We start from the raw sequence: 16412 nt of genomic DNA, 5'->3' as shown, positions 1-16412 counted from the left end.
GAGGTCTCACACTGCTGCTTCCAGAAGGGAAAGGGCAACTGTATGCTCTTCCTAGCTGAAATATTCCTTAAAAAACCTTCATCAGACACTGATGAAGGCAGGAGAGGTCACCAGATGGGTCTGATAGGGTCCAAAGAGGAACTGAATGCCAGAGACAGACTTGCAAGAGCCAAGCTCAGTGCAGGTGCTGCTATCCCTCCAGTGACAGAAGAAAGACACCAGTTTCAAGTATTTTTCCCTCCCTTTTAGTATAGATACACGAGTGCTTATTTTAATTTCTTCAGACTGTTTAGCACTAGGAACCAACTCAAGAGTCCTCAACACCAGGCAAGTATGGTCTAAGATCAGGAAAAGCAGACACAGAGTTCTGGTTTGGTTTTTTTTAAAGAATAAAGGAAATCAAAATAAATTAAAAATACATATGAAAACTCCTTGTTATTCTGTCACAAGGATATGTAAATAAAATCTATGGGATATGTCCATCCCGTAATAGTTCTGCCTATTCATTCTCTAGCAGTGATTAAAATGAGCAATAAATTCTCAAAGACTCTCAGTGGAATGTGGCTGCTGGGGAGGATGAAACCCCGGGAGCACCAGTTTCCCCCCAGCTGAATATTCATCACAGGCTGGCTTGGCAGTCTGGTGGTTTATATACAAGTACAATCATCTTCCTCAGGAACAGCTCCAGAGATATATTTCCTTTCTCTCCTCCAACTGTTACTTAAGCATAAAAAGCAAGGCAAGTTTCAAACTGTTCAGGGCAGGTTTCCTTATTGGTGCTGGGCTCAAGAGAGCATTTACCCAGCAGATAATACTACCCCTCCTGCTCTTAGAGTTCAGTTATTTTATTCTCCACTTTTCTTCCTTAAAACAACATGTGCTGGCAGTCCAGAAGCCCCCTGTGTCCTGGGCTGATCCCACAGTGTGGGCAGCAGGTGAGGTGGGGATTTTGCCCCTCTGCTCCACTCAGGTGAGACCTCACCTACAGGGTTGCCTCCAGCCCTGGGGCTCCCAACATCAGAAGGACTTGGAGCTGCTGGGGCAAATCCAGAGGAGGCCACAGAGATGCTCTGAGAGCTGGAGCCCCTCTGCTCTGGAGATAGGTTGGGAGAGCTAGGGGTGTTCAGCCTGGAGAAGAAGGCTCCAGGGAGACCTTAGAGCCCCTGCCAGTGCCTAAAAAGGCTGCAAAAGAGCTGGAGAGGGACTTCGGACAGGGACCTGGGGGGACAGGACAAGAGGGAATGGCTTCCCATTGACAGAGGGCAGATAGATGGGATATTGGGAAGAAATTCTTCCTTGTATAGGTGGTGAGGCTCTTGACACAGACTGTGCGGAGAAGCTGTGGCCGCCCCATGCCTGGAAGTGTTCAAGACCAGGTTGGATGGGGCTTGGAGCAACCAGATCTAGTGATACCCGTGGCAAAGGGGTTGGAATGGGATGGTCTATAAGGTTTCTTAAGATCACCCTTCTGTGACTCCATGACTGCCATGCCCACCCCAGTGACAGGCAGACAGCTGTTATCTGCACAGACTGAGTCCTTCTCTTTTTAAAAATTAAGATTTCTGATGCTTTTGGCCTTGCGTCAGGAGAACTTCTTAACCCAGTTGAGTGCAGAAGTCTGGTTGCCTCCAACATAAGAGCAGAGCAGTGCTCCCTGCATTGCTCTCCAAGCAGGTAGCACTATTGTGCTCCACTTAAGTGCTGATGCTGAGCCAGGCAAGGGTCATCAGGACAATGGAAGATCAGCTGCCAGAGGGTGAGAACATGATCCCCACCAACACCATTGCACACCACAAAGCCAGAAGGTGGGAACAGCTGGATGTGTATGGAGAGGGGGGCAGATGAGAGAGGAGTGGAAGTTTGTGTCTTACGTAAAGTCCAGGATTAGTGGGGATTTTTCTTGGAGGTTCTGTCACCAATGGATCTAAGATACATTTTTCTTGATGGGTTTTCTTATGCCAGTGTCCCCTGTTCCGTGTAAGCTAAGGCAGATGCTCAGGATGCTCCGGGCCAGCTGCATGACCCAGCTAGGAGCTGTGTTAGCACTTCTGGCCCACCGAGTAGCTGGCATGAGTGCAGGGCTCTCCAGAACAGATCCTGAGCAGAAAATGGTACTTGTTCACAGGACTTGTACTGTGTCAGTTTTCCAAGGAGGGAGGGAGAGGGCATTGCAGAGGATAGGTATCCCTTCCTTCTCTTCCTGCACATCTTACCCACTCTCCATAAACCCATGGGAATCGTTGGGTGTCCTAACATCACTGATCACATTTATGCATCTTCCAAAAGGCCAGAGAAGAGGGAGAGAGAAAAGATTTGTCAGGATCCCCCAGACACAGATGTATGCTGAGGTCGTACCCAGTGCCAGGGGGATCAGCACAGGCAGGACATCTGTCCCAGAGCTGCTCCACTGGGATCTGCAGGGAAGTTATTGCTCTGTCTGAGGATCAAGGCTGATGGCATCTCTGTTACACGTGAGACTGATAGCACCAGCCAAAATTGGATTGTTCACTATTTATTATTTTTTAACTTCTGTCAGAATCACTGCTAGCCCAGATGTCAGCAGCCTGACTGGGGGTTATCCACTCTGGCTCCAGCAGCTGGATCTTGCTGCAGCTTTGGCACCTGCCTTCTGGCTTTGTTGGAGGGTGTTTCCCCTTAGTGAGATGGGTTCAATGACAGGGACTGTTCTGTGGGTACAGTTACTCACTTGGTAAACCCCATGGGCTCTTTGTGTTCTGTTTTCATCTGAGTCTGACTTTGGGGGATGAATCTTCCCAAGGTAATGGTCTCAGTTGGGAATGTCCAAGCTCATCTTGTGGCAGGAATAGTGCTCAGCAGCCTTTCCAAAGATGTTAGAATCAGAGGTTTTGGGTTGGAAAGGACTTCACAGCTCACCTAATTTCACCCCCCTGCTGTGGGCAGGGACACCTTCCACTAGACCAAGTTGATCCAAGCCCCATCCAGCCTTGCTTTGGACACTGCCTGGGATGGGGCAGCACAGCTGCTCTGGGTAATCTGTGCCAGGGTCTTACCACCCTCACAGGGAAGAATTTCTTCCCAATATCCCATCTAACCCTAAATTTCTTCCCAATATCCCATCTAAGCCATTCCCCTTTGTCCTGTCACTCCATGCCCTTGTCCAAAATCGCTCTCCAGCTCTCCTGGATGTAAGGCAGAGTGATACGCTGCCATCCCTGAAGGATCTGGTTGGAGTCTTTGAACAGGAAGTGGTTGGAGGGTAGGAAGACAAATCTAGGAAGAACAGTCATGACTTTATTTCCCAAAATGAACAGCACCTAATGGTTAAGAGCTGTTGAGCAGTGCCATTGTTCCCTCTTTGTCACCAGTACAGAGGTAGCACAGGGACTGGTTTCCCATCAGCAGAGCAGGATCCCTATTCCCACTCACCCCAGCTTCCATCCATGACAGATCCAGAAATTTCCTCTTGCTGAGGCTGGTACATCCAGACCAAACTGGGGATGCTCTGGCTCCATGTCAGAGAGATCCCCATACAGGGCTCTGTAGTAGTGACCCAGTGCTCTGTAAAGTCTCTGATCCCTATGTTTTCTTCCCTCCACAGTTCCAGGAGGAGCAGCGCAGGAGGGAGGTGGAGGAACGGCGAAGATTCCCACTGGAACAGCGGCTAAAAGAGCACATCATTGGTCAGGAGAATGCCATAGCCACAGTGGGGGCAGGTAGGATCCTTCACATGCTGCCAACTCTGCCCTCCAACACCTGCTCCACAGGGAAGACAAGCTGTTGCCTAAAGCCTTGATCGGAGGCTGCCGGGGAATTCACAGTGGATGCCCCATCCATGGAAGTATTTAAAGCCAGGCTGGATGGGACTTGGAGCAATATGGTCTAGTGGAAGGTGTCCCTGCCCATGGCAGAGGGTTGGAATGAGATGAGCTTGAAGCTCCCTCCCAACACAAACCATTCTGTGATTCCATGTAATCAAGGCTCCAGCAGTCTTGGCTGGGTATGATTTGCCAGTCCAAAGCCTCTGGATCCTGTCAATAATTCCTGACCCATCCATGCATCCCAGTTATGCCTGAAAATGGGACAGCAAAATAAGAGCTGTTGAGGCCAGGGCAGAATCACAAGGAACATGCTGTCAGAAACATAAACCTATTGCTTTTAGTTAACAAAGAGGAGCCCAGTGTGGGCTGGGAGCTGAGAAGGAGCCGGGAAGGAGCTGGGAAGGAGTCTACACTCCTGCAAAAACAACAGCCACCCTGTGTGTTCAGAGAACGGCTGTGCCTGGGGGCAGCAGCCCAGCTAATTGGGGAGCTGTGATTAATGGGCAGTGCCTGTTCCTGACACAGGTGGCGTTTCTGCGCATTAACGTCCTTGCCTTTATGGAGGTTTTTCTTATTGAATTATAGGGAATGTGCTTGATACCCCTACAGCCTCAGGATATTGTACCAAAAGGTAGTGGGAGACTCTCTGTCCCCTCCTCCCCCCTCTCCCTTCTGTCCAGTTTTTCTTTTCATTTTTTTTCTTTTGGTTTTCTGTCCAGAAGGATGAATTTTAAGACAGGTCTTTCTCTCTCAAGCACTTCCTCTCTATCTCTGCTATTTACTTTGTGCCCAGCTGGTTTTCCTGCTGCTTTGTGGACCTTGCATCCCTCCACTCCACCCTCACCACTGCCATTTGCTGGTGAGCAGACCTGCCACACACGACATCTTCAGATCGACCAAGCCTGCCTGATATGTTTAATTTATAACTGGTGCCTTAATTGAATAATTGGATTTAATCCGTCACTCGGTGCATGATCCAAACAGTCTCCAGAGGGGCTTAGCCAGAATACAAAGGGAACGTGTGATCTGGGGTTAGAAGCACAAGGTCTGGAGCGACGGGGAGAGAATGGAGTCACAGAATTATGGAATAATTTAGAAAAATCCTCTAAGATCACCAAGTCCAGCAGTTATCCCAGCAAACCCCTGCAAGGAGAAGCACTGGGAGCACTGGTGGGGAGCTCACTGCAGCCACAGCCCCAACAGCATGGCATCACTGCCACAGAGGAAAATCTTCCTTCCCCATTCCCTTCACAGGATATATTCAAGCCGTGCAGCACTCTTTTCTGATATGTGGAGCAGGACAGGACTGGGAGAAGGTGGATGATGGTTAACTGATGGTAACTGGGCATCTCCTAGTGTACAAGGTTTCTACTGGTGCCTGACTGGTTGATGGTGGGAGCTTGGCCACCCCCCTCAACGGTTGTAGATGTTCAGTTCATCTTAATAAATCCCCATTAAATATTCCATATCCTGACATCAGAAACAGGCAGGTCATTGCTGCCATCTCAGGAACTGCTGGGATTCTCTAACTGGTACATACAAATGAGCAGCTAAAAGGCTTAGGGTTGTGTTTCCAGGCACTTCCATAAATGGTTGAACTCTGGATCTGGTTAGGGCTGCTTTGCCTTTTCACTGGAAGATGAGGAGGCAGAAGGGTTCAGCAACATCTCCTCTCTGAGGTTATAAGCTAAAGGAGGCATTTTTCCCAAATATATATATGTGTATTTGTTCTTTTGGTCTAATATCCTGAATATTATGCCAGGTAAAGAATACCTTTTTTATATGGATATACCATGTTTGCCAGTCAGTACTCACTTAGAAGTAGGGTGGGTCAAACCTACCACTTCCCCTTTTCAGGGGGAATAAACCTTGAGGGTTGAAGCAATCTGTTCCAGCTCTTCCTGAGGTTGAATAAGGAGCGAAGAAGGAAAAGTGTTGTTTATTTTTCAGGGATTTTGAAGAAAGGGTAGTGCAGAAAAATCTATGTTTTAATGATAAAATTCCCAATTTTAGCAGCTATGATATTAAAAATCAGTCAGTTTTCAAAACTGTAGGGAAATGGATGAGGAGGACTATCATCCTGCTCTGGTCCAAAGGAAACTGAGGTTATTTTGGACAGTATGGGATACTTTATGAGGGCTGTTTTTTGATGTGTGTTGCTGTCTGCAGGTCAGGTGAAACTTTGAAAGGACACAGCTTTGATGTAATTTGGGGTTCCATAGCCCTGAGCCACCAGCAGCAGGGCTGGAAGAGAGCTCCTTTGGGAATGCTGTGGACCCTGGAGCATCAATGCAGTACCTGGATGGAAGCAATGATCCCACGATGGGTTTGGCCCCAGAGCCTTCACCCTGCGGTACCCCAAACCCAGTCAGGCCGAGGAGCCCCGCAGAATGAATTGATTTGATAAATGGACATTTATTACACTCACAAATTGGCTGAAACCAATTTCAGTCACATCAAGTGCTGATAACTGCTGGGGTATTGATTTGTGTAAAGTAATACAGTGAATTTATCAGTTCAATAGCGGGCTGAAGGGCCTCTTGGAGACGCAGGGCTGCAGTCACACCGTTACAGATGGACGAAATAAAGTGAGAGCACGGCAGCAATGCCAGGAACAGCTCCGCAGAAGAAGGCCACAGCGTCATCATCACCAGGCTCTTGTTTTGGACATTGGGGCTGAATGTCATAATGAGATTTCAGCACAGCAGTGTGACCTCCCTCCTGGTATTTATTTATTTATTTATTTATTTATGCCAGGAGGAAGGAAGGGGGCAGCTTTCCCAGAGGCAGAGCATGGATTTCATGCTTGGGTGACAATGAAGAGTGGTCAGCATAGCCAGCAGCTGCTTTGGCAGTGCAGATTCCAAGGAGAAGAGTGCTTCTGTGGCTATCCTAGCTGAGATTTTCATCCTTGGAACTGGCACTGATGTTCTGCTTTGGCCCAGAATGGCACTTCTGTTCCTGCTGCTGAAGCTGAACACTGCACTGCCCTGGAATGGGGCTTTTCTTGCTACTGCTGAAGCTGAACACTGAACTGGCCAGCCTGAGAGAGCCTCCTCCAGCCCCTGTGGTAGAACATAGGGAGTGGTGTCACCTCCCTAAGGATATCCAGATTTTTTAAGTTTTTCCAAACCTCAAGAGTGCTGTGTGCTGGAATAACTCTTCATTTTCAGGCTGCTTGTAGAAAAGCATTTATACCTTATCACTCTGTTGACCTGATTAACCTGCTGACTAGTGACTGTGGAACGGTTTGGCTTGGAAGAGATCTTAAAGCCCATCTCATTCCAACCCCCTGACATGGACAGGGACACCTTCCATTAGATCAGGTTCCAGCCTGGCCTTCCAGGCACAACTTCTCTTGGCAACCTGTGCCAGTGCCTCACTAGCCCCATAGGAAAGAATTTCTTCCTAAATATGATGCTCAGCATCTTCCAACAGAGATCACATGCTGAATCTAAGCTCTAACTTTATGGTAGTTTTTTAAAGGGTGTTTTATATCCCTGGAGTTGCTTTGAGTATTTATCCATAAACTCTGGCATCCTGCTGCAGAGGGGAGGGGAAGAAGGCAGCACTTAACCCCACTGTCTTTGGACCCTGAACATGCTTGACCCTGTGAGTGGTCACTCCATGCCCCAAAGCAGAAGTTTATTACTTTTATTACCATTATTATCTTAGCTGAGATAGCTGCAGGAATTATTGGCGGTTGTGTTACTCCCCATCAGTTTTTATGAAATTTCCCACCCCAGGTGTTTGACCTTCCGTTCGCTGCTGTAAAGGATTGAGAAGGAACATGTGCAGCGCTGGGAAGGGCACACAGAGGGATGCAGCACAGACCCTTTTCTACACCTCACTGTCAGTGGCAGAGCATTTTCTCCTCTTCATCTCCTGCGGTGGCTGTTTCCAGGGGTGACATGGCCAGGGAGCAGCTGAAGGACAGGATGGGATTCCAACAGTCTGCCCAGGATTTTGAACAGACCTAGATTGCTGGCTGCAGCCAAGCTGGTCTGTCATGCTGATATGCCCAGGCAGGGTGAGATGGACCCTGGCACCAGCCAGTGCTGCATCTGGCCTTGTACCCAAGCTAATTAAGCCTTGGCAGGAGTCAGGACTCATTAGCACAGCCAGCAGGACAGGTAATGCCTGTGTCCAGGCATGGAATGGCAACTTCTTGTGGCACTGGGGTTCAGCTCCCACTACATGCACAATCCCTGCACTCGGTCCCATTTCTGAAGGGGTTGGGACTGATGGTTTTTAAGGTCCCTTCCAACCCACAGCCTTCTACAATTACATGATTCTACATGCCTTGGATTTAAGGTTAAACTGGGGATTTTTTTGACATTTGGACAGCGATGTAAACCTTCATCTTCATCCTGAGCTACCACTGCCTTTTGGGAAGCCCTTCTGACTTTCCCTGCAGACTTTACAGGGATTAGGAATTCAGTCCCACTCTCTTCCTAAGTGGCTGCAGTGGTTAATCACCTTTGTTATTAAAACTGTTCTGCTTTATTTATAGTTTGATCCTCTCGCTCCAGCCCCTGGAGCACCTTAATTTTCTCTGTAGCTGAGCAAGTTCAGTGCCTTCTCGGGGAAATACTTAATGACTGTGGTCAGGTCACTCCTCACACCCCTCGTCATTAACCTCAGCTCATTGATTTGTTTTTGTAGTGAGGCTTTGCTCTTGTTTTCCTAATCCTCACCGGATCTGCTGGCTCCCCTGCTACCTGGGTCTCCTGGAATACAAGCATGGACTCTGAGGAGCTCAGTTTCATGCAGGTCTTGCAGCTCCAAATTCCCATGAGACCCCTCCATGCATCTATAAACTCCAGCTGCTGGAATATCTCACTTAAGCTGCTGCTGTTTAACATCTTCTCAGTGTGTCCCTGCTGGCAGAGGCAGCATTTCCATGTCAGGCTGTAGGCTGTGACATTCCATTTCTTATTATTTGCAAAATGGAAATACTGTTTAGATATTTTTATATGCAAATTTTTTAATGTGCAAAATGGCACTATTTATTTCCCATGTCAGTTTGTTCTCCCATGCAGGAAGAGCTCTTGGCATGCCACGCCTAGGATGCCTTTTTTAAGGTGTCTGCTATTTACCATACCCCATCAAGAAAAGGGTTTTATGGATTGACTTTGAGACTGAATTTAAGAATCCTATAATTTTAAAAGCCACTCTTGTGCTCTTCTGCCAGCTCAGGGAAGAAAACAAACCCACAGCTCCCCACAGAGCCAGCCAGTGCCTCATTCAAGGAAGACACAGGAGTGAGGCTCAAGGACAGAGGCTGAGAGCCAGGACAGTGGCCAGAAGAAGATGAGGGAGCTGTGTTGAGGGTGACAGTCACAAAGAGAAGTGGGTTTATTCTTTCTTGGCTTTATTCCTGTTTTTGCTGTGGACACCACTGAAAGGCAGCAGAGGCCGAGCTTTGCCATGCCTGTGTGCAGCAGCATTGCAAAAGCTTTAAGCCACAGCTCTCCCAGTATTTTCCTTCTGCTCATCCCACATCCAGTGCTGCTGTTTTCCCCTGCTACCTTCAAATTCCTTGTCAGTTACAATTTTTGGGCATCTTGCCATTTTCATGCCCTGCTTCCTAATGTGCCACATTTTGGATTTGGCTGGATCTGGGGGTGCCATGTGCCAGTCATGAGACCTTGCTGGGTCTGAGGGGTCCTGAGACTGTACAGTGCATGTTCTCTTTTACAAAACACCTCACAAGATTTACAGGCTGGATTGAAATACTGTGGATAAAGCAGAAAGGCTGGGATGTCAGTTAATCTCTCACATTGAACTGGTCTGATCCAGGGAAACCACTTCTGTGTTCCAGAGACCAGATCCAGCCAGCAGAGGATGAGATTTGATCTTTTGGCCTCAAAAGCAGTTCCTCCTCCTACAAATAAACCCAGTGCAATGATGTTACTGGTTTGGTGAGCACACTCACAGAGCCTGAGGCTGCTCTGGGGGGCTGAAGAGTACCTTGGGGAGCCGTGGGCACCCATGGGGATAGGTGCTATCACCCCCAGGTGCTATCACAGCAGATCCATGTCTGTCCTGAGAAAGAGCTGTGCTGGTCGGACTGGGAGTTTGGGAAGGAATCAGGTCTCTTGCCTTTTGTAAAATTTTCCACTGGTATCTCACTCAGGATGCACTTGGATGCCCCTATCCAGGGAGGCACTGAGATAATGACCACACTTTTCCCAATCCTTGCACCAATTCAGAGTGTTTGTGACCTTCAGCCACCTCTTTCTTCCCATTCCATGCCAGAAATAACCTATAAACCTCTTCAAAACTGATGTTTTTTCCTCACAGAAAGGTTGCACTTGGGAGCTGGTGAGGCAGAGTGCCTCTCCATCCCTCTGTCCATCCATCCATCCTTGTCCCCCCTCCGCCATCTCCCTGGCAACGCTGAGTGCACATCCTGGAAAACTTTATCCGAAATCTGCTCTGGGCAGCTTTCCAAATCCATGCTAACCTTATTAGGTGTCTCTGGGGCCTTGGCTAGCTAATCAAATTAGAGAGCGCTAATGGCAGGGAGGACTGTGAGTGGGTAGAGAGCAGTAAAACATAGTGTATACTTAGTGATAATTACACTTGCTTTGTGGCATTGATTTATATGCTTCCCCCCCTCTTTTTTGTTTTCATTGTCTTCAAATGCAGCTATTCGGAGGAAAGAAAATGGCTGGTATGATGAGGAGCACCCGCTGGTGTTTCTTTTCTTGGGATCATCTGGAATAGGTAACATTTGGGTTGTGGTGAGGGGGATGGAGAGTCCTGAGGAGAGGGGGTGGAAGCTGTTGCAGGGCTGCAGGGTCTGAATAAAATGCCAGTTAAACCCACTGTAATCTTTCAGCGGGTCACCCATCATCCAGCAGGGTGACCACAGCTGGACACCAGCACACACAGTCACATCCAAACTCATGCTGAGTTATCCCAGAGGACAACCCCCCTCCAGGTCACAAAAAGGGGCAGTTTTCAGGGTAAAAGTATTACTTTAGCAACTTTCTGGTGAAAACCCCTCTATTCCAATGGGAATGGTGGGATAATAGTAGAAATTTGCTGCCTGCAAACTGAATCTCTGCTCATTTGCTCCTGTGGGCACAGATTGCTTTGGAATGACAGGATTTTATTGACACCAATAAGATTTTTCCTCCAGCCCAATCAAATGCCACATGACAGCTGATCAGTTCATGAAATGGTCCAAATGACTTTTAGTTGTGGAAAAAAACCCCAACAAAACAGCTTCAAAGTAACTGATCTGTGACATTTGGAATAACCTCAGGGCTTCTCCCGCCTCCACTGCCTCCCAAAGGGCTCAAGAAGGTTCTGATGCTCCAGTGCTGGAGGGGTTAAAGGGGCACAGGTGAGATTATGCTCCTGCTGCAGAACAGTACCAGGCCAAGCATTAAGTTGCTATAAAGCTGTATAAAACCAGAATAAAATATTTTTGATACTTCATTGCCCTGCTAAAGCATATCTAAAGACTCAGGGGTGTAAATTGTTGACTCTTCCACTCCCGTGGACTTCCATGGGGGCTCCTTTTCTTTTCTTTTCTTTTCTTTTCTCTTCTTTTCTTTTCTTTTCTTTTCTTTTCTTTTCTTTTCTTTTCTTTTCTTTCCTTTTCTTTCCTTTTCTTCTTTTCATTTCTTTTTTCTTCTCTCTTCTCTTCTCTTCTCTTCTCTTTCTCTCTTTCTTTTTTACAAGAAGCATATTTTCTTGCATCCTAACACATCAGGAGCTCTGATCCAGCATCATCCAAACTCAGCAAAGCTGAAACTGAAATAAAATGCAAAATTTTAGCAGAGATTTATCAGGTGGAGCAGAGCACACCCCATGAATTCCCATATTTGTAGCCCTTTTTTTTTGATTTGCTGATTTACTGATCTGACCCACCAGATCTGTTGTACCTGCAATACAGCTGTGGGTAGATGTACAATACTCCAGTAAGAATGTACTTTTTAACCTGATTTACTTTTAAAAACACATGGTGTTTTTTTTTCCTTCAGAATAGTTATTTCCATCCCTGCTCATTTATTTTTCAGTATTCAAGTAAATCCTACAAGGATCCATGTGCAGTGCGCTGCTGACATGTGTGCAGGGACAAGTGTGAACCCCCCGAGCATCCATCCTCCAGAGGGGTGACTGGCTTTACCTCAGCTTTGCTGGTCACCCCAGGAGCCAAAATTGGCCCAATCCTTCCCCTGATCAACCTGACAAAGCCAGCAGTGTAGCAGCAGGGAAGAGAAGTTTTCTGGCATCCACACTTCAATAAAACTGCCTCTTCAATGAAGTTTTTCCTCAGATGGATGGGCTGGGAGAACAGGACATGGCCTGGCATGAGCTGGTGCATGTAGTCACCCTCAATAAATGCCTCAGGCCTCTATAAATGCCTTCCACGGTGGATTTGCTCCATTACTGATTGTTCTTAAACCCAGATTTTTTTTACTGTCATCTTATATAAAGCAAAGAAAAAACACCCCATTTCCTTGAAATTCTTTATTTGGAGATTACAAGGCATTGCACAAGGAACTTGGAATATTGAGGCTAAATATAGCAAAAATCTGATCTATCAACATCTTTTTGTGGAAAAAATCAAGAGCTTTGTTCCCATCATGTGAGAGTCAATTAAAGCTGAAGGAGCCAATGCAGAGACGCCACAATTCTAATGCATCTGTTCACCCTGCCCAGGCTGGCAACCCCAGTGAATGTGATCCTGGAGATAAAACAGCAATACCCACTTCCCAAGGAAAATACATGTGTTGGTTGCAGGAAGTTCCAGCCCTGGTGTTAGCAGAGCTGTTGAACAGACAGAAGATGGACAGATCTGGTTTAATGCAAGTTGTTTTCTTTCTCTCTCCAAAACAGGTAAAACAGAGCTGGCCAAGCAAACGGCCAAGTATATCCATAAGGACATCAAAAAGGTAATGGCTCATCCCAGCTTTTATTGGCAGTGAAAGGGATGCAGGGAGGGTCGTCAGGGGGTTCAGTGTGTGGCTCTGCTGCCCTGAGAAAGGGCTTCTTCTGCACTGAGAGGGAACTGTCAAGGTCATGGAGTCACAGACAGGTCTGGGTTGGAAGGGCATTTTAAGCTCATCCAGTTCCACCCCTCCTGTCAAATGCAGGGGTACCTTCCACTAGACCAGGTTGCTCCAAGCCACATCCAAATTGGCCTTGAACGCTTCCAGGGATGGGGCAGACACAGCTTCTCTGGGCAATCTGTGCCAGGGACTCACCACCCTCGCAGGGAAGAATTTCTTCAATCTTACCCTGCCTTCTGTCAGTATCAAGCTGTTCCCCCTTGTCCTGTCATTCCATGCCCTTTTCTTGCCACCCCTTTAGGCCCTGGAAGGATCTCTTAGGTCTTCTGGGAGCCATCTCTTCTCCAGGCTGAACCCCCCCAGCTCTCCCAGCCTGTCTCCAGAGCAGAGGGTCTCCAGCTCTTGGAGCATCTCCATGGCCTCCTCTGGACTTACTCCAACAACTCCACATCCCTTTGATGTTGGACCCCAGAGCTGGAGGCAACTTTGCAGGTGGGGTCTCACCTGAGCAGAGCAGAGGGGCAAAATTCACCCTGCTGCCCACACTTTGGGATCAACCCAGGACATCTCTGCTCCTGTCTATATATAGAATATATATGCTCCTGTCTATACCAGAATATTTGAATTGGAAAAATTTAAATGGATGTAACATTCCTGCTTCCTGTTGAATTTTGCTCTAATTTTGACATCCTGTGTTGTGAACATATTTTTTTTTCCTCTATTTCTAATATCACTGTAAACTGTTAGAAGGATAAAATTTCAGAAATCTGTTTTCCATGTCCCCAGCTCCACCACTCATCATATTCTGCCAGTATGGACTGTAGCGATGCAACATTGATTTCCTGCTCAAAATTTTAAGTGCTGAAGTGTTTGGTATCCAGAAGCAGTTTGAATTATTTAGTTTGTTATCCAGTGGTTAGATTTTAGAGAAGATGGGTTGGAATTATTTCATGGAGGTGGTGGCTTTGCAGAACACTTCAGTGGTGTCTGGGGTTTCCATTCCATTCCGTTCTATTCTACTCTATTCTACTTTACCCTATCCTATCCTATCCTATCCTATCCTACCCTATCCTATCCTATCCAATCCTATCCTATCTTGTTCTGTCCTGCTCCATTCCATTCCATTCCATTCCATTCCATTCATTTCTAATCTGTTCCATTCTTTCTATTCTGTTTCTTTCCAATCTATTCCAATCTATTCTATTCCATTACAATTACTTCAGTCCATTCAGTTGCAATGTATTCTACTCTGTTCTGTTATTTTCCGTTCCAATACTCTATTCTATTCCAGTCAAATCCATTCTGTTCCATACCCGTCTTCCATTCTAATCTATTCTGTTCCATTCCATACCATTCTATTCAATCCCAATCTTCCATTCCATTCCATTCCATTCCATTCCATTCCATTCCAATGGAATTTTCTTCTATTCCGTTTTCTTCCATTCATTCCATTCTGTTACATTACATTCTCTTCCATGTTTTACATTTAAGCCTCTGCCTACCTGTAAGAGGTACTTAGCTCTCTCCTAGATGGAGCCAGGGAAAAGAAGGAAAGGCAAGCAGAGCTGTGCATACATTAATCCCTCTTCCCCACATCCTCCAGCAGTGAATGGACACACAATGCAGCAACGCGTGTAGAAAGACCAAGCTGGAACCAATGCTATAAAGACAGCTGTTCTGGTTCCTTTTCCTCATGCCTCTATAAATGCCTTCCAGAAGCCAGAAATCCTGGATCTAGAGCACCTTCATCCCTGATCCCACACATGGAACTGCTCCATGGCCAGACATCCAATGGGGAAATCAGTTAAAACTCTTGAGTGTTGTGTTAATTTGATAGCAGCAGGAATCTGGGATTTATTAGGAATGAACCAGCTCAGCCATTGGTCCCCTAATGAGGGATGAGGGGGGGGTCATACACACCCCACGGGCTCTGATGAGGGCCAGCAATTCACAGGAACTGATGGATTAAGAAAGAAAAACCTGGAACTGTCCCCCTCTCATTTGCAAGAGTCAGTTTTTTCCATCTTGCTCTGCCCTGGGCAGTTTGTAGATATTTTAATAATTTTCAGGGAAATTTTTGCATGGGAATATTTTGCCCAGTGAACCTGGGGCTGTCCCATCCCTGAAAGTGTTCAAAACCAGGTTGAATGAGGCTTGGAGCCATTTGGTCTAGTGGAACGTGTCTCTACTCATGGCAGGGGGGTTGGAATGGAATTGTCCTAAAGGTCCATTCCAACCCAAACCATTCTTTGATTCCATTATTTTCCCAGATAACAAATGACAGGACTAGAGGAAACTGCCTCAAGTTGCAACAAGGGAGGTTTAGGTTAGATATTAGGGAAATCTTTTTTCTGCTTAGCTCTGGAAAAAGCTGACTGGGGCAGTGGTGGAGTCCCCATTCCTGAAGAGATTTAACATCTAGGTGTGTGAATGTGGCACTTGGGGACATGGGTTGGTGGTGGGCTTGGCACTGCTGAGGGAGCAGTTTGGCTCTGTTGTCTCAGAGGGCTTTTCCAACCCAAATGGTTCAGTGATTCTGTTCTCTGATTCTGGGACCCCTATGTGATAGTGTCCGTGAGTGTGCCATGTACACATGTCCAGGTATTCCCAGACATGTCTCCTTCTCCGCCACGGACAGTGGTTGTGTTGTTGACTGTGTCCAGGATGATGCTGGGAAGTTGAGGCTCAGCTTCTCCTTGGTCAGCTCCATGAGAGGATCACTGTAGGTCCTTTCCAACTGAAATATTCCTATTCCCTCCCCTTCCCTCTCCCTCTCTTTTCCTTTCTTATCTAGGATGTGGATTACAGCTCCATGATCACAACATTCAGTACCTGCAGTGAATCATCAGCTTTTCAGAAGCAAAATGAATGCTTGGGTAGAAGCTGTAAACTCTCTAGCATTATTCTCTGTTTTAGGTGATCACCCACAAGTGTGGTTCACCTCAGCTTTATGATTTTTGCTGGATTTTTGTGGAGGGGTGTTGCATTCTTCTTGCGATTGCTTTCTAAAAAGCTGAACCACAAAAATATCTATTTTATTTAGAAAATTTCAGCCCTGTCAGTACTGCTCCAGCTCTGGCAGCGAGCAGATTGATCAAATCTCATCCTAAGTTTCTTGCAGGGTTTCATCAGACTGGACATGTCGGAGTTCCAGGAGAGGCATGAGGTGAGTAAATGGGCTCTGAAGGGAGCAGCTTCAAATTTAATCCAGAAAAAAATGGGCATTTTGGTGTGTCAGGGTGGGAGCACATCAGAACAACAGAACTTGCTTCAAGTTGTGCATTACATTGCAAGTAACTTGCCAGAAAGCAAATTGAGTGTTGTGATTTAGGCATGTTACTCCCCAGTTTAGTGCTCCCACTGAGACACTCCAAACCAGGAGCCTCTCACTCACTCCCTGCCTCCCCTTGTCCCTCCCCACAGCAGTGGACTGGAGAGGAGAACTGGAGGCTCAAAAGGTAAAGGCCATGGGTTGAGATAACAATTTACTGGAAACAGAAATGACATAAGAAAACAAACAAGCAACAATATTAAAATCAAAAGTATGTAAAAGAGAGAGAGAGAGCAATTCATATGCAAA

General features: G+C 46.7%; 1 protein-coding gene across 1 annotated transcript in view; it reads left to right on the top strand.

The window, feature by feature from the left end:
- CLPB (caseinolytic mitochondrial matrix peptidase chaperone subunit B) overlaps nt 1–16412 on the top strand; it is a 73839-nt gene that overhangs the window by 48388 nt on the left and 9039 nt on the right. The window contains exons 7-10 of the mRNA XM_041469550.1: nt 3581–3695; nt 10455–10532; nt 12660–12715; nt 15954–15998. Coding sequence (XP_041325484.1) covers nt 3581–3695; nt 10455–10532; nt 12660–12715; nt 15954–15998 — 294 coding nt within the window. The remainder of the gene's footprint in view (nt 1–3580; nt 3696–10454; nt 10533–12659; nt 12716–15953; nt 15999–16412) is intronic.

Source organism: Pyrgilauda ruficollis, unplaced genomic scaffold (assembly GCF_017590135.1).
Source record: "Pyrgilauda ruficollis isolate IOZ18807 unplaced genomic scaffold, ASM1759013v1 scaffold236, whole genome shotgun sequence".
Taxonomy (NCBI): Eukaryota; Metazoa; Chordata; class Aves; order Passeriformes; family Passeridae; genus Pyrgilauda; species Pyrgilauda ruficollis.
Note: the sequence above shows the minus strand (reverse complement) of the source record. Positions and strands in the feature narration are given on the sequence as shown.